We start from the raw sequence: 23806 nt of genomic DNA on the forward strand, positions 1-23806 counted from the left end.
AGTGTGATGATCTTTTCCAGGTGGTATAAACAGTGAACTCTCAGTGGACAATGTTTTCCTATTGCTAGGCCGACTAGCTGTGGTGGCCGAGTTGTTTATCTTTAAGAAAACATACCTATATCTTTTTTCTTGACAACTACAATATAATCTGTCTGGGAGTTGTTCATCATTTAAGAAAGGGTAAAAAAAGTCCTCTCCCAGAAAGTGTTCGAATCCATGAGCCGAAATGATGATAACATCATGAGAGGCATCATAATTTATCTGGAGCATGTAAATCACCAGGGGCCCCCTCTGAGTATACTCACTAAAATGATGAATAGCTCTGTGAGCTGTAAGATCAACCCTGAGGAATTCACCAGCCAGCATTTGACAGGAGAGCTGCCTCCCAGTCTCTCCCTGTTGGGAAGAAGAAATGACTTAACAGATTCGAAAATCCAGTTTCTTAACCACTTGTTAAAATGTTCAATTTAAGATTTTACCCACAAAGGCAAAGTCTGGAAAGGGGTGAACAATTATCCCAGGAAACTGACCAAAATTTAAGATGGTATGGGTATTCCTGGCTTGCCAAACTTTTTTTTCAACTGATATTATTCTGATATGTCTCAGCTGGCTCTCACTTTGCCAGTGTAACTAGTCTTATAGCCAAAAGATCCTGTATTTTCCAAAACAGGAGGCTTCTAATGTGTTTTCTACTGCCGTTGCTGCCTCTGCTGCAAAGTAGAAGTGAAAATGTTGGAAAAAGGGAAATATCGTTTTGTGTGTTAGAAAACCTAACATTTATAGTAAAACATCAGTAGATAATAGTATATTGAAGTTTTCACTGTGTTACTCTGTATACATGTAGATGATATAATTCTTTTTAGTTTTGGTAGCTCTTATGGGCTGCATGTTTGTGTCTCTCTAAATTCCTATGTTGAAGCTCTAACCCCCAATGTGATGATATTTGCAGTAGAACCCTTGGGCTATAATTAGGATTAGATGAGGTCATGAGGATGGGGCCCTCATGATGGGATTAGTGCCCTTATAAAAACAGAAAGAAAGAGAACTATCTGTCTCTTTCTCTTAACACAAATGCACAGAGGAATGGCCATGTGAACACACAGCAAGAAGGTGGCTGTCTACAAGCCAGAAAATGAGCCCTCACCATGAACCAGATCTTCTGACACTTTGATCTTGGACTTTCTCAGTTCCAGAACAGTGAGAAATAAATGTCTGTTGTTTAAGCCACCCAGTCTATGGTATTTTTGTTATAGTAGTCCAAGCTGACCAAGACAGTAATTTAAGAGTAAGAAATATTAATTTTCACATTGCATGTATCATCTGTCAGAGTTCTTTGAATATTGAGAGCACTGAGTATTATTAAAAATAATGAATGATAATGGTGATCATAAGATACATGGTCTGGGTGCTTATTCTGTGTCAGGTACCAGGTTAAATACATTACATATTTTATCTCATTTAATTCTTACAGAAACCATGTGTGGTAGGTATTATTATCTATCCACATTATAGCTAAGGAATTAAAGTTTGAAGAATTAAAATTGACTTGTTCAAAGTCTCTCAGCTAGGAAACTGCAGACCTGGGATGTGAACCCTCATGTGCTTGACTCCACAGTGAGAATCTTAATCTGTGCTAACCTAACTGTATTAGTTTCCTAGGGTTTCCATAACAAATTATCTCAAACTGGTAGCTTAAAACAAGAGAAAGTTATTTTGCCACAGTTCTGGAGACTAGAATCAGGATGTCAGGAGGGCCACACTCCCTCTGAATGCTCTAAGGAAGAATATCTCCTTGCCTCTTTTTACCTTCTGGTGGGTCCCATCAATCCTCGGCTCTCCTTTCCTTGTAGACTGATGAGTCAATCTATGCCTCCATCTTCACATCGCCTACTTCCCTGCATCTTTCTGTTTGTCCCCTCCTGTTTACATAAGGACACCACTCATTGGATTAAAGGCCCACCCTAGTCTAGTATGATCTTATCTTAACTAATTAAGTCTGCAAAGACTCTATTTCTTAATAAGGTTACATTCTGAGGTCTGGGTGGACATGAATTTGGGGGAGAATATTATTCAATCTGCCACACTATTTTTTTCATCTCATCTTCTTCCACTCCCTGACCTGAGCATCCTCCTTTCTTGACAGGACTGTTAATGATCTTCCTTACTCACTATGCACATTTCTCTTCTTACCCTTTATTCACACTATTATCCCTGCTAAAATTGTGCCTTCTGCCCATTCATACAGACATACCTTCAAGCAGCGGCTTTAAATCTAACCCTATCATGAGATGCTTTTTTCTTATCTTATCTATGTCACTTAGTTGGTCCAAATCCTAAGTTGCTTCTAGAGATTTATGTATCTGATATTTTATTGCTGTTGAAGCCTCACATTGCTATTTAGAATTTCAAGTCTCCACCATGGGCTTGTTTGCTTCTTGGGATCTATGCCTGTTGGACATCACTCCTTGGTGTTTACCCTGTTCCTTAGCATGGTACCCAATTGAGCCAATAGTACATGTACAATGAACATTTGTTGGATGGCTAGATAGAGGGATGGGTGGATGGTTCTTGTGACCTCTCATCAATAGTACACCATCTCCAAGTTGCCTTTCTATTAACAAAGAAGAGTGAGTCACATGCATTAGGTTGGGCCCAGCATGTAAGAGGCATTGCAGACATGTGCATTCCCTTCCTTGGTAGGTTCTGGGACTATAAAGAAGAAAACAGCCTGCCAGGATGGAGTGCAAAATTCAAATGTTCTGGTTTGGGTGACCAAGGAAAGAGAGCTGAGTGAGAAAGAACAGTGTCTGAAGAGCCATGCCATGACCTCACTCATATATTTACTGACCGTATATCTAATGACAGCCCTTAGTTAGCTGACACCTTGCTCTCTCCTAAGACAACTCTTCAGAGCTTGTAACTCCTATCTTTAAGAGTCACACAAAAGAACAGGGTCACCTTTATTAAGACAAAACACAAGACTCTATAGCTTTTAGAAAAGTGGGACAAGTTAGGTTATGGTTGTTGAAAAAGCAAGCCCAGGATGTATGCTTTTGTGGGGGGACTCCTTATAGTCACCCTCCATAAGGAGGACCCTGGTCCTTGTATAGAACTCTGGATGTGACATCAGCACAGCTCCTGGACACGGTTTATCTTTGCAAAAGTAAAGGAGGCTGGCGTTTTCAACACTGTGTTCACTAAATTCTAAGGGATATAAGCAAGACAGAAATTTAAGGGAAAGGGGGAGGGATGAAGAAAGTAGAAAGAAGGTGGGGCAATGAGGAAAAGGAAAGGAAAGGGAAGAAGAGGAAAAGGAAAGGAAAGGGAAGAAGAAGGGATAAGCTGCTTAAAAGTTTCTACAACTGCAGCGCACAGCAGGTAGGGCCGCGTGGTAGGTGCCCCACAGGCTTTTGGGATGGGTCTGCCAGAATGCTGGGCTCTGCCATCCCCTCTACCTAGGCTCTGTCCACTGGACCAGGTCTTTTGCAGCCACCTTGCCTTATTTCTCCCTCAAGCTCCCTTTCTGCCCACATCCTGTGCATATCATCTTTGTTTCTACTCCCTGGGAGTCAAGTACCTGCATCAGCTCAAAATTCCTTCCAACAAGTTCAAAAGGCCACAGGCTCTTTAATTTTTGAACGTGGGTTGCTCCTTTCTGTTTCTGTTCCTAACTCCAGGAATCTCACCTGGAGCTTACTGACAGCACCATGGTACCTGTCAAGGTAATTGTGGTGGAGGGTGACCTCATTCAGGTGTGTCTGGCCTCATTCAGGTGTGAATGAATCAGTGGCTTCACTGATTCATTCAAATATCCTGAATAAAGCCTTTTTCTTGTTCTTGACAACATAAAGTCAAATAAGACAAATTTGGGATCTCAAGGTATTTACAGTGTAGGACGGAGAGTTAAGTTAGTAATTATAGAGAAGAGTGTAAATGTTGAGAAGAAGGCATGCACTAGGCGTTCAAGTACCAAAAAAGGGATTGATCTAAATTATTTTGGAGACATGGGGTTATGGAACACTTCTCAAAGGATGTAAACTCCTTATCCAGAGCCTTCCATACTATGATCAGAACTTCCCTATATAAGAACCAATATTCTGGGGTGGAGGACCTTCAAGATGGCGGAGGAGTAAGACGTGGAGATCACCTTCCTCCCCATAAATACATTCGAAATACATCTACATGTGGAACAACTCCTACAGAACACCTACTGAACTCTGGCAGAAGACCTCCAACTTCCCAGAGGCAAGAAACTCCCCATGTACTTGGGTAGGGCAAAAGAAAAAGGAAAAAACAGAGACAAAAGAATAGGGATGGGACCTGCACCAGTGGGAGGGAGCTGTGGAGGAGGAAATGTTTCCACACAGTAGAAAGCCCCTTCACTGGTGGAGACGGGGGGTGGGCAGGGGGAAAGTTTCAGGGACACGGAGGAGAGCGCAGCAATAGGGGTGCAGAGGGCAAAGCGGAGAGATTCCCGCACAAAGGATCGGTGCCAACCAGCACTCACCAGCCTGAGAGGCTTGTCTGCTCACCCACCAGGGTGGGTGGGGGCTGGGAGCTGAGGCTTGGGCTTCTGAGGTCAGATCCCAGGGAGAGGACTGGGGTTGGCTGCATGAACACAGCCTGAAGGGGGCTAGTGTGCCACAGCTAGCCGGAGAGAGTCCGGGAGAAAGTCTGGAACTGCCTAAGAGGCAAGAGACCATTGTTTCGGGATGCGCAAGCAGAGGGGATTCAGAGCACCACCTAAATGAGCTCCAGAGATGGGCGCAAGCCGTGGCTATCAGTGCGGGCACGAGAGATGGTCATGAAATGCTAAGGCTGCTGCTGCAGCCACCAAGAAGCCTGTGTGCAAGCACAGGTCACTATCCACACCTCCCCTCCCGGGAGCCTTGCAGCCAGCCACTGCCAGGGTCCCGTGATCTAGGGACAACTTCCCTGGGAAAACACACGGCACACCTCAGGCTGTTGCAATGTCACAACAGCCTCTGCCACCACAGGCTCGCCCCGCATTCCATACCTTTACCTCTCCTCTGGCCTGAGTGAGCCAGAGCCCCCTAATCAGTCACTCCTTTAACCCCCTCCTGTCTGGGTGATGAAAAGACACCAGAGGGCAACCTACAAGCAGAGGTGGGGCCACATCCAAAGCTGAACCCCAGGAGCTGTGTGAACACAGAAGAGAAAGGGAAATTTCTCCCAGAAGCCTCAGGAGCAGCAGATTAAATTCCACAATCAACTCGATGTACCCTGAATCTGTGGAATAATTGAATAGACAACAAATCATCCCAAAATTGAGGCGGTGGGCTTTGGGAGCAACTGTAGACTTAGGGTTTGCTTTCTGCATCTTATTTATTTATGGTGTTATGTTTATCTCAGTTTAGTATTTAGAGCTTATTATCATTGGTAGATTTGTTTATTGATTTGGTTGCTCTCTTCCTTTTATATATATATATATATTTTTTTTTCCTTTTTCTCTTTTTGTGAGTGAATATGTGTATGTTTCTTTGTGTGATTTTTGTCTGTATAGGTTTGCTTTTACCATTTACTCAAGGGTTCTGTCTGTCTGTTTTTTGTTTTGTTTTGTTTTTTAGCACAGTTTTTAGTTCTGGTTATCATTGGTGGATTTGTTTTTTGGTTTGCTTTCTCTCTTCTTTCTTTTTCTTTATTACTTTTAAATTTTAATAATTTTTTATTTTAATAACATACTTTTCTTTTCTTTCTTTCTTTCTTTTTTAAAAAATTTCTCCCTTCTATTCTGAGCCACATGGCTGACAGGACCTTGATGCTCTGGCCAGGTGTCAGGCCTGAGCCTCTGAGGTGGGAGAGCCAAATTCAGGACATTGGTCCACCAGAGACCTCCCGGCCCCACGTAATATCAATAGGCAAGAGCTCTCCCAGAGATCTCCGTCTCAATGCTAAAACCCAGCTCCACTCAATGACCAGCAAGCTCCAGTGCTGGAACCCCATGCCAAATAACTAGCAAGACAGGAACACATGCCACCCATTAGCAGAGAGGCTGCCTAAAATCATAATGAGTTCACAGATACCCCAAAACATACCAATGGACATGGTCCTGCCCAGCAGAAAGACAAGATCCAGCCTTGTCCACCAGAACACAGGCATCAGTCCCCTCTACCAGGAAGCTTACACAACACATTGAACCAACATTACCCACTGGGGGCAGACACCAAAAACAATGGGAATTATGAACCTGCAGCCTGTGAAAAGGAGAACCCAAAAACAGCAAGTTAAGCAAAATGAGAAGACAGAGAAATACACAACAGATGAAGGAGCAAGGTAAAAACCCAAGAGATCAAACAAATGAAGAGGAAATAGGCAGTCTACCTGAAAAAGAATTCAGAGTAATGATAGTAAAGATGATTCAAAATCTTGGAAATAGAATGGAGAAAATACAAGAAACATTTAACAAGGAACTAGAAGAACTAAAGAGAAAACAAACAATCATGAACAGCACAATAAATAAAATTAAAACTTATCTAGAAGGAATCAGTAGCAGGATAACTGTGGCACAAGAACGGATAAGTGACCTGGAAGATAAAATAATGGAAATAACTATTGCAGAGCAGAATAAAGAAAATAGAATGAAAAGAATTGAGGACAGCATCAGAGACCTCTGGGACAACATTAAATACACAACATTCGAATTATAGGGGTCACAGGAAAATAAGAGAAAAAGAAAGGGACTGAGAAAATATTTGAAGAGATTATAGTTGAAAATCTCCCTAATATGGGAAAGGAAATAGTCAATCAAGGCCAGGAAACACAGAGAGTCCCATACAGGATAAATCCAAGAGAAACACGCCAAGACACATATTAATCAAACTATCAAAAATTAAATACAAAGAAAAAATATTAAAAGCAGCAAGGGAAAAGCAACACATAGCATACAAGGGAATCCCCATAAGGTTAACAGCTGACCTTTCAGCAGAAACTCTGCAAGCCAGAAGGCTATGGCAGGACATATTTAGAGTGATGAAAAGGAAAAACCTACAACCATGATTACTCTACCCAGCAAGAATCTCATTCAGATTCGACACAGAAATTAAAACCTTTACAGACAAACAAAAGCTAAGAGAATTCAGCACCACGAAACCAGCTTTACAACAAATGCTAAAGGAACTTCTCTAGGCAGGAAACACAAGAGAAGGAAAAGCTGGTACAATAAAAAACCCCAAACAATTAAGAAAATGGTAATAGGAACATACATATCAATAACTACCTTAAATGTAAATGGATTAAATGCTCCAACCAAAAGACAGAGACTGGCTCAATGGATACAAAAACAAGACCTGTATATATGCTATCTACAAGAGACCCACTTCAGACCTAGGGACACATACAGTCTGAAAGTGAGGGGATAGGAAAAGATATTCCATGCAAATGGAAATCAAAAGAAAGCTGGAGTAGCAACCCTCATATCAGACAAAATAGACTTTAAAAGAAAGACTATTACAAGAGACAATGAAGGACACTACATAATGATCAAGGGATCAATCCAAGAAGAAGATATAACAATTGTAAATATTTATGCACCCAACAGAGGAGCACCTCAATACACAAGGCAAATACTAACAGCCATAAAAGGGGAAATCGACAGTAACAGATTCATAGTAGGGGACTTTAACACCCCACTTTCACCAATGGACAGATCATCTAAAATGAAAATAAATAAGGAAACACAAACTTTAAATATTACAATAAACAATATGGGCTTAATTGATATTTATAGGACATTCCATCCACAAAGAACAGAATACACATTCTTCTCAAGTGCTCATGGAACATTCTCCAGGATAGATCATATCTTGGGTCACAAATCAAGCTTTGGTAAATTTAAGAAAATTGAAATCATATCAAGTATCTTTTCTAACCACAACACTATGAGATTAGATATCAATTACAGGAAAAAATCTGTAAAAAATACAAACACATAGAGGCTAAACAATACACTACTAAATAACCAAGAGATCACTGAAGAAATCAAAGAGGAAATCAAAAAATACCTAGAAACAAATGACAATTAAAACAGGACGACGCAAAAACTTTGGGATGCAGCAAAAGTGGTTCTAAGAGGGAAGTTTACAGCAATAGACTCCTACCTCAAGAAACAAGAAAAATCTCAAATAAATAACCAAACCTTAAACCTAAAGCTATTAGAGAAAGAAGAACAAACCCCCCCCCAAACTTAGCAGAAGGAAAGAAATCATAAAGATCAGATCAGAAATAAATGAAAAAGAAATGAAGGAGGGGCTTCCCTGGTGGCGCAGTGGTTGGGAGTCCGCCTGCTGATGCAGGGGACACGGGTTCGTGCCCCAGTCCGGGAGGATCCCATGTGCTGCGGAGCAGCTGGGCCCGTGAGCCATGGCTGCTGAGCCTATGCGTCCGGAGCCTGTGCTCCGCAGTGGGAGAGGCCGCAGTGGTGAGAGGCCCATGTACCGCAAAAAGAAAAAAAAAAGAGAGAAACTGAGCTGGAGGAATCAGGGTCCCTGACTTCAGACTATACGACAAAGCTACATTAATCAAGACAGTATGGTACTGACACAAAAACAGACATATAAATCAATGGAACAGGATAGAAATACCAGAGATAAACCCACACATATATGGTCACCTTATCCTTGGTAAAGGAGGCAAGAATATACAATGGAGAAAAGACAGCCTCCTCAATAAGTGGTGCTGGGAAAACGGGACAGCTACATGTAAAAGAATGAAATTAGAACACTCCCTAACACCATACACAAAAAGAAACTCAAAATGGATTAAACACCCAAATGTAAGTCCAGACACTGTAAAATTCTTAGAGGAAAACATAGGCAGAACACTCTATGACATAAATCACAGCAAGGTCCTTATTGACCCGTTTCCTAGAGAAATGGAAATACAAACAAAAATAAACAAATGGGACCTAATGAAACTTAAAAGCTTTTGCACAGCAAAGGAAACATAAACAAGACGAAAAGACAACCTTCAGAATGGGAGAAAATATTTGCAAACGAAGCAACTGACAAAGGATTAATCTCCAAAATATACAAGCAGGTCATGCAGCTCAATATCTAAAAAACAAACAACTCAATCCAAATCGACATTTCTCCGAAGAAGATATAAAGATTTCCAACAAACACATGAAAGGATGTTCAACATCAGTAATCATTAGAGAAATGAAAATGAAAACTACAATGAGGTATGACCTCACATCAGTCAGAATAGCTATCATCAAAAATTCTACAAACAGGGCTTCCCTGGTGGCGCAGTGGTCGAGGGTCCGCCTGCCGATGCAGGGGACGCGGGTTCGTGCCCCAGTCCGGGAGGATCCCACGTGCCATGGAGCGGCTGGGCCTGTGAGCCATGGCCGCTGGGCCTGCGTGTCCGGAGCCTGTGCTCCGCAACAGGAGAGGCCACAACAGTGAGAGGCCCACGTACCGCAATAAATAAATAAATAAATAAATAAATTCTACAAACAATAAATGCTGGAGAGAGTGTGGAGAAAAAGGTACCCTCTTACACTGTTGGTGGGAATCTAAATTGATACAGCCACTATGGAGAACAGTATGGATGTTCCTTAAAAAATTAAAAATAGAACTACCATACCACCCAGCAATCTCTCTACTGGGCATATACTCTGAGAAAACCATAATTCAAAAAAGTCATGTACCACAATGTTCATTGCAGCTCTATTTACAATAGCCAGGACGTGGAAGCAACCTAAATGTCCTCGACAGATGAATGGATAAAGAAGATATGGCGCATATATACAATGGAGTATTACTCAGCCATGAAAGAAATGAAATTGAGTTATTTGTAGTGAGGTGGATGGACCTAGTGTTTGTCATACAGAGTGAAGTAAGTCAGAAAGAGAAAAACAAATACCATATGCTAACACATATATATGGAATGTAAAAAAAAAAAAGTGGTTCTGAAGAACCTAGGGCAGGACAGGAATAAAGACGCAGACGTAGAGAATGAACTTGAGGACACGGGGAGGAGGAAGGGTAAGCTGGGACGAAGTGAGAGAGTGGCATGGACATATATACACTACCAAAGGTAAAACAGATAGCTAGTGGGAAGCAGCCACATAGCACAGGGAGATCAGCTCGGTGCTCTGTGACCACCTAGAGGGGTGGGAGGGAGACGCCAAAGGGAGGGGATATGAGGATATGTATATGTATCACTGATTCACTTTGTTATACAGCAGAAACTAACACACCATTGTAAAGCAATTATACTCCAATAAAGAGTTAAAAAAAAAGAACCAATATTCTTTCAGCAGAAATTATACTCAAGTACCTTAAAAAGCAACTTTTTGATAAGTTCATTGTATGTGTCTCACACAGAGTAAGTTAGAGGGATGTGTCTCTAGTACCTGCGTCCCTGGGTTGTTCCTTTGGGAAATCAGACAAACTCTAGGAATACCTATTAATTTACCAGACTGCCATAACAAAGTATCTCAGACTGGGTGGCTTAACCAACAGCAATGTATTTTTTCACAGTTCTACAGGAGGCTGAAAATCCAAGATCAAGGGGTCAACAGGGTCAGTTTCTTCTGAGGCCTCTCTCCTTGGCTTGAAGATGGCCATCTTCTCCTGGTGTCTTCACATGGTCTTCCCTCTGTAACAGTCTGTGTCCAAATTTCCCCTTTATATAAGGAAACCAGCCATATTCGTTTAGGTCCCACCCAAATGAATTCATGTTGACTTATTGACCCCTTTAAAGGCCCTATCCCTTAGGACAGTCACATTCTGAGGCTAGGACTTCACCATGTGAATATCACGTGGTGGACACAATTCACCCCAACACAGGGGGATTGAGGAGGTGTGGACTTCAGAGTCAGATCAACGTGGGTTCAAATCTCAGCTCAAACTGTGTGATCTCAGGGAGTCACCTCCACACTCTGGCCTCCACAATGTCCATTAGGAAGGAGGATGAAAGACTTTGCAAGGGGTGAGTTGCACTTTGAGCTGGTGCCTGGCAAAGAGCAGCTCCTTGATAAATGGTAGCTATTCCATTGTTAAGGCTCCATGTCACCCAAGATAGTTGATGATGCTTCTCTGGACAGCAGATCCTTCTTCCTCCCCTGCCAAGTTTCCTGTAACTGGAGGACCTTGAGAAAAACGTCTGCCCAGCAGATTCCCGCCCCTCCTACCAGGACAGTTGGGACAATGGGAAATTTTCTGGTTTCTCTTTTGTCTTAGGTCCAGAGACTGACCCTGGACTTTGTGAACCTCTCCTTGACTCTCACTGGAAATAAGAAAAAAAGCGAGAGAAGACTGTGGTCTTTTCCTTCCCGTAATATAATGGAGTCTGTTTCCTTGGGGTTTGGCAGAAAGAAGTGCTGGTGGCAACATGACAGGGTCATGCCCTCTTGCCTATGGTTGCTGTTCCAATGAAAGCCCCCCTTAAACACAGACTGGGGCCGTGGGGAGCCCACAATACAACCTGTCACCAGGCAGCCCTGGGAAACACAAATCACGTTTTGGAATAAAACAAACAAACACCAGCCTTTGAATACTTTCACGCCCAAGGTCATCTGTGTCACCCACATGGCCTGCGGGACCCCAGAGAAATATAAAACCAGACATCAGCCCTTTGATCTTGCACCTTCTATGGAACGTTTTAATCATTTAACCATGAAGTCCCTCCACTTCACTTATGCAGGCCTATATATAAAATGACTTTGGTCTGGCTGACACTTTACTGCATCCGAGATCAAAGATTGAAGCAAATACCAAATTCAGCCAGGATAATTCTGAGGCTTTTCCCCAGCACATTCCTCCTCCACCTCTTAGAAGCACTTTTCTCTCAAGGACAGAAAGGGGAGAATTGGGATGCTGGTGGACACAAAAAAGGCTTCATGAGGCTTTAAGGAGCCCATTAGGATGAGAGGCAAAGTGGTGGCCAATGGAGGATGCCGGGATCGACATCTAGAACAGAATCCAATTTAAAAGTTAAAAATGTGGGTGGGAGGAAAAAAGAAAGAAATATGTTTTCAAAGGAATTTTGAGAGAGGCCTCCTGTTTAAGAAATCAGGACATAGCTGTGAGATTAATTAGATCTATGGGAGCCAGCACTGAACCTCCTAGACTCAGGCTTGCTGTCTAACCTAGTCACCTGCTACTCGTATGATATACGAGGCTGTCATTCTCATGAATAAATGCACACATTCCCAAGCATGTGTGCATTGGTGAGTGGATACGGGGATAAAACGGTGGTTCCCACTGTTTTACCATAAAGGAAGAGTTGAAAATGATCATTTGTGGGGAGTCTACTGTGTCTCGGGCCAGTGCTAGGCATTTTACATATTATCTCAATTTTCATCATCACTAACCCTGGGGAAGGCACAGTATATTATGAGCATTCTCAGAGGATGAACCCAAACTTCAGAGCCATTCAAAAGCTTGCTTATGGTCAGACAGAGACTCCAAAACCCCAGCTCTTTAATAGCACCCACTTGCCATGGCTCACTTGTGTAATTTTTCACCCTTGGGCTTCATTGTGTGAGAGATTTGCTCCACTCTACACCCACAAATAATTTATTTTCCTGATTTCAAATACAGACGTTTATAACTGCTGATCATAGCTTTTGGTCAGCATGAGCTAACCAGTGTCAGGACACTGAGCTCATAAATTCCCAATCAAAAGGGAAGAAAGTGCAGACTCATTGCCAGAAAATAAATTGTACTGTCCTGAAAGATTGAAAATAATCATAACTCTTTATTAAATACTTTTTATATGCCAGTCGTGGTGCTGGGCATCTTATTTATCTTATCATTAATTTTTTCCAGGTCCTGTGACATAGACATTTTTATCTCCGTTCTGCAGATTCAGAACCAAAGACTCAAAAAGGGGAAAAAAAACTTCCTCAGTCTTCCTCAGCTGGTAACTTGGATTTGAATCTCAAATCCCTTTCACACAGTTTCTGGATCTTTATTAATTATCTTGTTAGGATATTGGTGTTTGAGAATCCAGACTGGGAAGAGTTTGATGTAGGAAATACTATTAGAGCATTAAAGGAAAAGTCATATTTTTAAAAGGTCTTCCAAAATTTGCCAGATAAAGAGGCCTCTCTGAATACTGTGGTCTTGACCTGAATGTGTACGTCCAGTGGATTTCCGACTTGGGAGGCTCTAATGAAGCCAGCAGCAACACACTTAAAGCGCTGTTAGGTTTAATTCTTATTTCATCTTGAAAGTATTTCCTAATGCTGGTCCCAATAGAAAAAGACAATCGGTTACTTAGAAGCTTTTAAAAATAACTGGCTCTAAATACTGTCAAACTAAGCAAAAGAAAAATTACAAAAGAGCAAAGTAAAATAGGCTTTCAATCCAATTCTGAGATGAGTCGAGAAGCTGAGGATACACGTAGGGTCCAAATGGGCAGAGTTGAGCCACCATCATCATGTGAAGCAAAGTGGAAAGTTTGAGGTGAGGTCTGGAAAGGCAGAGACCGTGTCTGTGTGGCTTGGGGATTGTGGTCCAAAGAGCTGGAGAGAGGAAGAACACCCCCTGCACCATGTCATCCTTGATAGCACACATGTGGCTGGCACTAGGATTAAAAATACTGAATGGACTAAAAGATGATGTCTGTGCGGTCAGTGGGACAACTTATTTGACCAGGAATTCTGAAAAATAGGATGATGGTTTAGGGTTATGATTCAGGAGGAAACCAGTGAGCAGAGGTGGTTCCAGTACAGTAACCAAAGCATTAGGTGAGGATGCTCTCACATGTTCCGATTGGGTTTGGAATCTCCCTTCTGAGTAGCTATCTCCAAAAACATATCCGCTTTCAGCATAAACACCCCACAAGGGGAATGAGAGAGAATCACTGATAATAATAGTTAATATTTATTGAATGTTTAATAAGTGCTTACTTTAAGTACTCCATACAGTGTAAGTCATTTTACCCTTAAAACAATGCTTAAAGGTGGGTGCTATTCACAAGTGAGGCACTAGGGGTTGATTTGACTTGCCCAAGGTCGCACAGTGGATGTATGCAGGAGCTGGGGTTTTGAAAACCAGACACTGGACATCAGAGGTTACCCACCAACTGCCATATTACAATGGCTCCCACTGCATATTAAAGCAGGGATGCATTCAGATTGCTTCTGTTCAATTGCATTCCCTCCAACAGATGAGGGAATTTCACTCCAGGGTGAGGAAGGGAATTAAATATTCCCTTATCATAATGTTTAATTTTTCCCTGGTGTGGAGTCTCTTTTCTAAAACAAGAACTTCAGAGATATTAGCATAGTCCCGATATCATGACTACGTGATTGCCTTAAAGGAATAATGTTAGCTAAATTTGAGCAAACATTTGATCTCTCTGGCGAGAAGCTGCCCCAGGGATAAATAAACTGGAGGCCCAGCAGCCGGGACAAAGCAGTTGAGCCTTTAAGGAGAACCCTTAAGGAGAGGCAAGTAACCTTCTGAGAGCACCTACTGTGCATCAAGCACTCAGATTGGGGTACTACCCACATTAATAGAGATGCCATCTACTCCATCCATCCACCCCCTGAGGAAAACAGAACTGGGATGGCATCATCGTTCCCTATAACTCAGCTGTATTTGACCTTGGTGGTATTTGAACATGAACACTGTAATTTACTCAAGTATTGGCATCCTTTCCACTTATCATAGTGCCTCCCAAAGGCAAGGGAAACTTGGAAAATGAAAACCTTACAGGCTTTGGTCAGAGTACATAACCTTGGTAGCCTGCCCTGCAATTCTCATCAAAAGACGAACTGTGACAAAAAATAAATTCAGTATTCATGGATGATCAACTAAAACAGAGGATTTTTTATCATTTAAGTTAAAAAACATTTTGAGCCTATTTGACCAATATAGGTATATTCATTTATTAATAGATGATATGCATGTAGTACTAGGAAAATATATACTTTGTGAAACAAATAAAAACAGAATAGGATGGGTAAAAATAAATGTAGATGAAAGTTGCAATATTTTCTTCCCTTTGCCCCTTAGATTGTTTTTGCACACATCCTGGGGTGTTTGTACCCCCTTTGGGTGAACAAAGACATTAAGGATGTGTTCACTCATCCTGTGGATCTTTGACTGTTGTTCCCGGGTCAAGTTAAATAATTAGAATACTGCTTACTTGGATTTTATTTTGTTGATCCTGATAGAATTGGGTATTTTGGCTTTTTTTCCCCCAAATTTGGTTTTGGTAGTATGCCGCTGAGGGAAATTATGTCAATAAGAGATGGTTCTAGAATATTTGTTATTCATTTGAGGTCTTTGGTTGAGAATGTGACCCACTTCCTAAACCATTGTCCTTTCCCTAAAATTTCTCTCCAACTTCAGTGTCAGGAAATTCTGGGTTTCTCCAGACAGCTGATTCGTGTTCTGCACATGGGCTGTTATTATATTTCCCACTGTTTTGGCCACTAATTTTCTCAGAATTTAATGTGCCAGCCTCTAATTACCATTTTTCAAAGCTTTAAGACAGTCACGTATTAAATACTTTGACTTTCTCTTGCTAGCCAAACCTCATTTCACTGTACTCTCCTTTATTTTTCTTATTAGGAAAATCACATCAGACGAGCTACTATTCATTGAGCTTGTACTATTTACCAGGCATATTTGGGGGGGGAGGAGGGTGCTTTATGTGCATTATGTATCTGTAATAATTACACAGTAAAGTAAATACTATTCTACACAGTTTACAGATAAGGAAAACCAGATTTATTTGCTCCAAAACTAGTATTCTCTTCCCACTTTTGTCATAGGTATAATTAGGTAAACTACCTCGAGTCCATTTTTGAAACTGAGGCTTATAAGCCAACAAATCAATGAGGATAAGCTGAACAACTGCCAAATTCTAAACATATGTGTATAAACAGTCGTGTGGGATCTAGATAAACAAAAAAAATCTCTTTTCAAATCCCTCTTCTGATATTCTTAGATCAACTGCAATGACAATTGCCTGATGTTGGAGAGACTGGCAACCTGTTTCACAAACTCATTTCTTCTTTTTTTTCAGGAAACAGCGAGTCCTGTTCCCAGACCCACTGAAGTCAGGTGTGGCCACGATCTGTGTTCTGGCCAGTGGGATGCCATCAGAAGTGACAGGCAGTGCTTCCAAAGCAGGCACTTAAAACTCTCCCTGACAATGTTCGCTTCCCTCCTCCCAGGGAGATACAGATTATCACCACAGTCTCGTTGACCATGGCAGAGCCACAGGGTGGAAGGGATCTGGGTCCTTGACTGTCACTTGGAGGAGAACTCCATGCCCACGAAGAACACCTTTTTTCATTTTATTTGAGTGAGAAATTAACTTCTATTTTTGAAAGCTTTTGAGATTTGGGGTTATTTGTTATAGTTGCCAATTTCCTTTTCTATAAATCGGGGTATCGATAATATTTATTCCGCAAGCTTATTGTGGAGACTAAATGAGACAATGCATGTAAACATGATATCTGGGATATAGCAGGTGTTCCATTAGTTACTGTAATTATTGGGATGATTATCATGTAACCCAAGTGATGTCAAGTTATGGAGCCTTCTGAATAGCCCTCCACTTTTCAAGAATTCTAGCCTCCTCTCAAGATTGCTAAGTGTCCCTAGGAGAAATACAGTTTCCTGATAATTGTCTGTCCTAGATTTCTTCCTGATTACTTCTGGCCACACCCTTACTTCACTCTCTGGTGCCTTAGCCTCCTTAGTTTGCCTTGTTCCACATTTATTCAGAAATCAGTGCTAACACGGAGTTGATGGGTACTGCTGGAAACCTGAGGATAGAGTAAGTAAAGGGACCACAACACAAGAAAGCAAATTTAAGTCGGCTGCTGGACTTCATTTCTCTGAAAGTTTCTCAGCCAGGTTCCATCTCACAGGTTTCCTTTGGGCCATTTCTATCTCTAGAACCCTGTGAGCAGCCCACTCAAATCAGAGTCACCTCTCCTTCCAGTTCCTTCCCAGACCTCCACAGCAAAGTCTAGAAATATCTTAATAATCATCACAAATCTCTCAGAACAGAAAAGTCCACAACAACCAGAACCACTACTTCCCTGGTCCACCCTCCCAGCCTTTCAGATGATTCAATAATTAACACTGTCATTTGTAGTATTTGCATAACAGTTTATCATCAAAGTGCAGGGTTACGATTAAGTGAGACACTAGACCCCTGATGTACATGAGCATGACAGAAGGATTTGCCAAACTGACCCCTTCTAGGAAAAAAGGAAAGAAAAACTTGGCTTCTACTCTTAGAGTCATAAGCAAATTCCATGTACCTTCAGAATCTTCCTTTTGTCCTTCTGTCCAGCCTTCCTTGCATTCCTCCAGCTCTTCTGTTCTGCTTGACTCAGAGCTTTGGCGCAAACTACCAGCCTAAACAGTTCATCAGATTTTAACAGAACTCTTTGTCTTTCAAACCAAAGGCTGCTTCCTCCCTTAAGAAACCCAAAACAGCTTTCTCAATCTGTCCAGGTTCTGGGAATCCTCTATAGTTACCAGCCTGTTATTCACAGAATTTACCATTACCTAGAGCAGTGCTCTCCTATAGGATTTTCCCTAATGGGGGGGATGTTCTTCATCTGCACTGCCCAATGGCAGCCACAAGTCACATGTGGCTGTGAAGCACTTGAAACATGCAGTTTTTAATATCCTATATATTCCCTCATTAACTAATATGTTAAGTAAAATCTTTGTCTCATGTTCATTTTATATTTATAAGAAAGATTTGCATTTACCTTTTTGAAAATTATACTGTAGCTGTAATGAACGGTCTACAGTGAATTCATCAAAAATGCTCCTCCTTGGAAACTCATGTCACCCTTAAATCTGGACCATTGTAATAAATGCTTATAACATTCTGAAGTCAACAGAGACAGCAATGGAGACTTGAAGTGAATCCCAGGTATCACATTATCTAATTGAGCCAGCACTTGAATAGACATGGAGTGATAATTATCATTCTTTCTTTTTTCTTTTTAAGCAAAAGACTTCTATATGTATATGAAGCCCCAATAAAGGGATATAGATGGAAACAAGAGTGAGACTTCCCTCACTAAAGTTTCAAGGGTGGGGTGGTGTGTTGGAGGCCTACTTTTTCAGCCTCTTTCACGTTCCACCTCCACCCCCTTTGCCACCTTAAAGATTCTAACAGCCAATTCCATTGTGTGGGTATGGGCAGGGGCTGGGACAAAGAAGGGGGATGGTGGGGGGGAGAAGGATACCATACCACCAAGCAATTCTGCAACCTCAGCTGGGTGTCCAACAATTCAACTCAATTCTGACACTATCTTCGTAGAAATAGCATCAGACCCCACGGGCTAAGGGCTCAGTCTCACAAGACTGCCCCCACCCACCCACCCTGCTTCAGATTCCAGTTGCAAGTCCAGATTGTCACCAGTGCCTCTGATCAAATGGCTGTGAATCAGAGGTTCCCATGAGCCCCTCCTTGAGTTTGATTAACTTGCTAGAATGGCTCACAGAACCCAGGAAACCTATTTATTCACCAGATTACTGGTTTACTACAAAGGATATTAAAGGATGCAATCAACAGTCAGATGAAGAGAAGCAAAAGAGAAGGTATGGGGAAAGGGCACGTGTCTTCTACTCCCTCTCCCAGCTTGCCATTCTCTCCAGTCTCCACATATTCACCAACCCAGAAATTCTCCAAATGCCACCCCTGTGGGTTTTATGGAGGCTGCATTACATAAGCACGATTGATTCAATCACTGGCCTTGGCAATTGATTCAACCTCCAGCCCCTCTCCCCTCCCTGGATATCAGGGGGTGGGATTGAAAGTTGGACCTTCAGATCACATGGTTGGTTTTCCTGGGAACCAGCCTCCATCCTTAGGTGGGGTTCTAAAATGACATCATTAACATAACAAAAGACACATTTATGGCTCTCACCACTTAGGAAATTCCAAGGGTTTTAGGAGCTCTATGCTAGGAACAAATATGTATACATATTCACAATCACAGGCTCACACACTGCCATAGCCACAGTTTAAAAACTACTGACCTGTATCAACCTGTGGGTCCCTACTCAGTATCTCCTACCTACACTCCTAAACTTCTTTTACCTTTCCTTGTGTTCTCAAATCAGCCCAGATATTGTTATTGCCGCTTCCTTCATTTATCACACACCTTTGAAAGTCTACCATACGTAAAGCACTGAGCTAAATATTTTTGGCAATATAAATAGAAATCAGATGTAAAACCTGGCTTCACTACATTGATCCTCTAGAATGGGGGATGACGTTGTACATTAATAAGAGCACGGGAAAGAAGAAAGTGGTTGAAGCTGCTGGGAAATGACATATTATCCTTGTATTTCCCTTCTATATTTTTGGTTTCTGTGGAAGCTTTCTAGGCTAGGAACAGAAGAGTGATGGCAAGGGCATGTCGGAGGCTCTGTGTCTCTGATCTGGGAAAGTACAAGCATCTTAAATATAATCATAAAATAAAAGCCAACACTTGAAGAAAACTTACTTGGGTGCCAGGAACTGTTCTAAGCACTTCAGGTGTTTTAATCAATAATCTCACAATGACCCGCCGGGATGGCAGCTGATCTTTTTCTTCAGTTTACAAATGAGAAAACTGAAGCGCAGAGAGCTTGACACATGCCCAAGGTCACAATTTCAGCATGGGAAGGCCTGGGATTTGAACCCTGGCTGGGTAGCTTTTGACTTGCTTCACAGTTCCATTTCTTACTATGGAAATGATCCTCTGATTAAATTTCTATTTTTTATCAGATATGTTGATTATCACAATTGACAAATATTTTTATCACTTACCCCATGCCAGACATTGAGCATATCACAGAGAGAAAAATACCCTTGGCTCTCACAGAACTGGTCTGAAAAGGAGAAAGACAAACTTTCAGCTCTAATTAACTAATGCAGTATTACAAGTACTACAGTAAGAGTACATGAGAATTATGAGAAATAGCTAATTTTTATATCCATAGTGATTAAGTAGTTTGCAAAGTTCTTTCACATGCTAGATCCCTTTCAATATTTATATGGAAGAAAACAGCAATGAGGTAGGAAGGGCATGGATTAATATACCTATATAATGAGATGAAGAATCATTTATTCAACAGAATTCATCTTTTGAAGGACATTGGATTTTGGGAAGGAAAGAGGCTGATTTAGAAGATGAGTCAATGAAAGGGCCTGGATATGGGGGAAACAGTTTTGCTTCAAAGAAGCATTTGCATTCTCTTCTGGGGATGGAGCAAGAGAGGGAGAGGGAGGTAGGGAGGAAGAAGAGAAAATGGGTGGGAAATGCTGGGGGGAGTGGGGAGGGAGATCACTAAAGGCCAGTTCTGTAATGTAACCTTCTCTTTCGAGCCCTGGTATCCATGGCAAAGTGTCCTTCAAACAGAGTTTCCAACTACAGACTCCAGTTCATGTACTATTAACCCTTGTTTTGAATTATAAAACTATAAACAGTCAGTGAACAAAATATGGAAAATGCATGCTGGTATAAAATGGGCCCATTAGTCAAATGATCACTTTTTACATTTTACTGTTTTTTTCTTCCTATGTTTATCTTCTCATGTTATAGTTCAAAATTAGGGTATTACTGCTTATGTTATTCTGTTGCCTGATTTTTTCACTTAAGATGTTGTGAACTTTTCCCTAAATGTCTCAATATCATCTGAATATTTGTTTCCCTCCATAGTAAATCTTCCCTTTGTATACCTTGGCCTTTCACAAAGCATCCTCACTTCGTTTCCTCACTGAGCTTCAGGACAACCTCTTTGACTTGGGGGGGGCAGCTATTCTTCCCTAGCCTAAATGATGAAGACATCTAGACTGTGGCTGAGAGTTTAGCTCAGTACTCCATGGTATTTCTGTCTGGCCAAGCCAGCTTTGGGGGGCCTTAAGCTGACACTAGCCACCCCACGCAAGTGCATGCCCTAGATAGCAGCCCAGAGAGTCACAAGCAAATCAAAGTTCCTGATGTGACTTCTCCAACAGCCCTTGTGAGCAACAGTCTTCCCTTTGTCCATCCCTTAGATGGAACCCCCCCTGTGGAGTTTACCAAAATCTGCTCTTTTTGGTTTGAATCAACCAATCTGGCCTTAGCCCTGGAACCCCAGTGCACTTTACCCATGGACCCTAATAAAGGTATGTGCCCCAGGTCCTGCCCCTCTCTGCCTGCACCCTGCTTTGGCCACGTACCTTGTGGACACTTGTAGCATGCTGTATACTTCCTCCTGGACCTGTGAGTAATAAATTTCTCTCTTTCAGTTTCTCTTGTGATCTGTTGTTGAATGCTGAAAACATCTGCCACCCTGTGCCCCACTTAGCAAATATTAATTTAACAAAGTCATTACAACTATTCCGGTTGAACACTTGCCTAAGGGTAATAGAAGGTCAATAAGAGAAAACAAGCAAGCTGGGGTATCTCCTCAAGTTGTTTGAAAACTTGTGTATGAGTGTGTCCATCTAGGATACATATCTAGATAGTTTATACAGAATCCACAGCTCAGTATGGTGGCACACAGCACACAGAAATTTCCAGCCCTACTTGCTGGAAAAGGCTGTAAAAGAAAAGTTTTGCCTGGGCATTTGTTAAAAATGGCAAGGAAGACATTATTCAAGACTATTGCAATAGGGGAGAGAGATAGAATGCAACTCCAGATATAATAGGAGCAAGTGGGGATTTATACCCAATGGACAGAGTGAGGAATTGAATGGAAAATTACCAAGAGGAAATTTGTTAGTATTAGTGGAGGTGATGGTGGTGGTAAGAGTGACCTAATTAGAGATCAAGGATTTGGGAGGAGGAACTTAACTGACTATTAAGGGTGGGGGATTCTTTTTTTTTAGGATTTACCTTGGAATTTATTTAATATGTTAATATTTTATTTTTTATAATTTCTATTGGAGTGTAGTTGATTTACAATGCTGTGTTAGTTTCAGAAAAGTGAATCAGTTATATGTATACATATATCAACTCTTTTTAAGATTCTTTTTGCATATAGGCCATTACAGAGTATTGAGTAGAGTTCCCTTTGCTATACAGTAGGTCCTTATTCATTATCTATTTTATATATAGTAGTGTGTATATGTCAATCCCAATCTCCCAATTTATCCCTCCGCCATCCTTTTCCCACCTGGTGACCATAAGTTTGTTTTCTACATCTGTGATTCTATTTCTGTTTTGTGAATAAGTTCATTTGTACCATTTTTTAGATTCCACATATAAGCGATATCATATGATATTTGTCTTTCTCTGTCTGACTTACTTCACTGAGTATGACAATCTCTAGGCCCATCCGTGTTGCTGCAAATGGCATTATTTCGTTCTTTTTTGTGGCCGAGTAATATTCCATTGTATATATATACCACATCTTCTTTTTCTTTTCTTCTGTCGATGGACATTTAGGTTGCTTCCATGTGTTGGCTAGTGTAAATAGTGCTTCAATGAACATTGGGGTGCATGTATTTTTTTGAATTATGGTTTTTTTCCAGATATTTGCCCAGGAGTGGGATTGCTGGTAGCTCTATTTTTAGTTTTTTAAAGAACCTCCACAGTGTTCTCCATAGTGGCTGTACCAATTTACATTCCCACCAACAGTGTAGGAGGGTTCCCTTTTCTCCACGCCCTCTCCAGCATTTATTGTTTGTAGATTTTTTGATAATGGCCATTCTGACCAAGGGGTGTGTGTGGGGGGGGGACTCTTGATAAACTGGCTTTGCAGGATTCTTTGCTAAAACTGAGATCAGCTCAAAAAGGAAGCTAAGAAGAAGACTCAGAGGAGCCTGACTGAAGGTTGGTCAAAGAAGGAGTCTTTGTTATGGCCATTGCCATGAGGTCCTAATGGCTCCTGGACTCTCCTTGCTTTTCTCCACCTGAGATTGTGGCTTTTCTCCTTTTTCACATCCCTTTCTCTTGGAAACAGAGAAGTCTGCAACCTGGAATGATCACTTCCTTGCTAGCTCTTCCATTTGTCCTGGGCTGGTTGAAGGCCAGAGAAAAGAGGATTAGCAGAAGGAGAGAAGGGCTGGAGATGGTTGATGGTGGTCAGAGAGGGGAAGATTAACTGGAAATTTACTCATATGGTATAAATTTTTTCTGAGAAAATACTTCCTGAGTTCTAAATATCAGGGAATTTACTCCACAGAGTTCAGAGCTGCCTTCCTGCTCCCAGGATATCTCCTTAGTGAAAATGCAGAGTCTGTGCAGTGATTCTGTGAACCTTTTTCTATGCAAAGTCCTATTATGTTTGCATGAATATTTATACAAAGTCATAGCCCAGGAGAGAAAACTGTTAATGTCCTGTAGGTCTAGACACTTTGTGTAGGTAATGGTAAAAATCAGTATTCTGGTCTCATTTGGGGACCATTACCATGACTTTAAAATTCAAGATATATCACTTTCCCAGCAGCCTGAGTGTAGACATAAAGTCTTTGGGTGATTAATGATTAGGATCCCTTAAGAGTGAGCCGTGAAGGCGCCAGACAAAATAGAATTAAAATGTTGTATGTTACCTAACCTTCCCTCAGGTGGCTCAGAAACTCCCTGAACACTTGTCATTTGTTGCATCCTCTTAGAAGTCCGTTGCATTTTCAAATATCTGAAGGCTTAGTGAGAATCTTGATTGAGGTAGAGTTTGTTTTATTTCTTTTTCCCAAATGATGATTGCCTTTTAGATGATGCTCCATTATTTCCATGGGTTTTTGTTTCCCAACAGGAAAATATGGGTACGAATACTTATACCATAAAAATGCTGTAAGAATGAATAAAATTATATGAACCTCCTAGTAAAGAGCCTAGCGTATAGTAGGCCCTCCATAATGGTAGACG

At 41.3% G+C, this 23806-nt stretch overlaps 1 protein-coding gene across 2 annotated transcripts in view; it reads right to left on the bottom strand.

Annotated features, from left to right (window-relative positions):
* PACRGL (parkin coregulated like) overlaps positions 1–19809 on the bottom strand; it is a 56246-nt gene extending 36437 nt beyond the window's left edge. For both annotated transcript variants that reach the window (XM_029234903.1, XM_029234904.1), the window contains exon 1: positions 19780–19809. In XM_029234903.1, the coding sequence (XP_029090736.1) occupies positions 19780–19793 (14 nt within the window). In that variant the 5' untranslated portion in view covers positions 19794–19809. The remainder of the gene's footprint in view (positions 1–19779) is intronic.
* Positions 19810–23806: the final 3997 nt, after the last annotated feature.

This window comes from Monodon monoceros, unplaced genomic scaffold, assembly GCF_005190385.1.
Source record: "Monodon monoceros isolate NGI ecotype Baffin Bay Population unplaced genomic scaffold, NGI_Narwhal_1 Super_Scaffold_20, whole genome shotgun sequence".
Taxonomy (NCBI): domain Eukaryota; kingdom Metazoa; phylum Chordata; class Mammalia; order Artiodactyla; family Monodontidae; genus Monodon; species Monodon monoceros.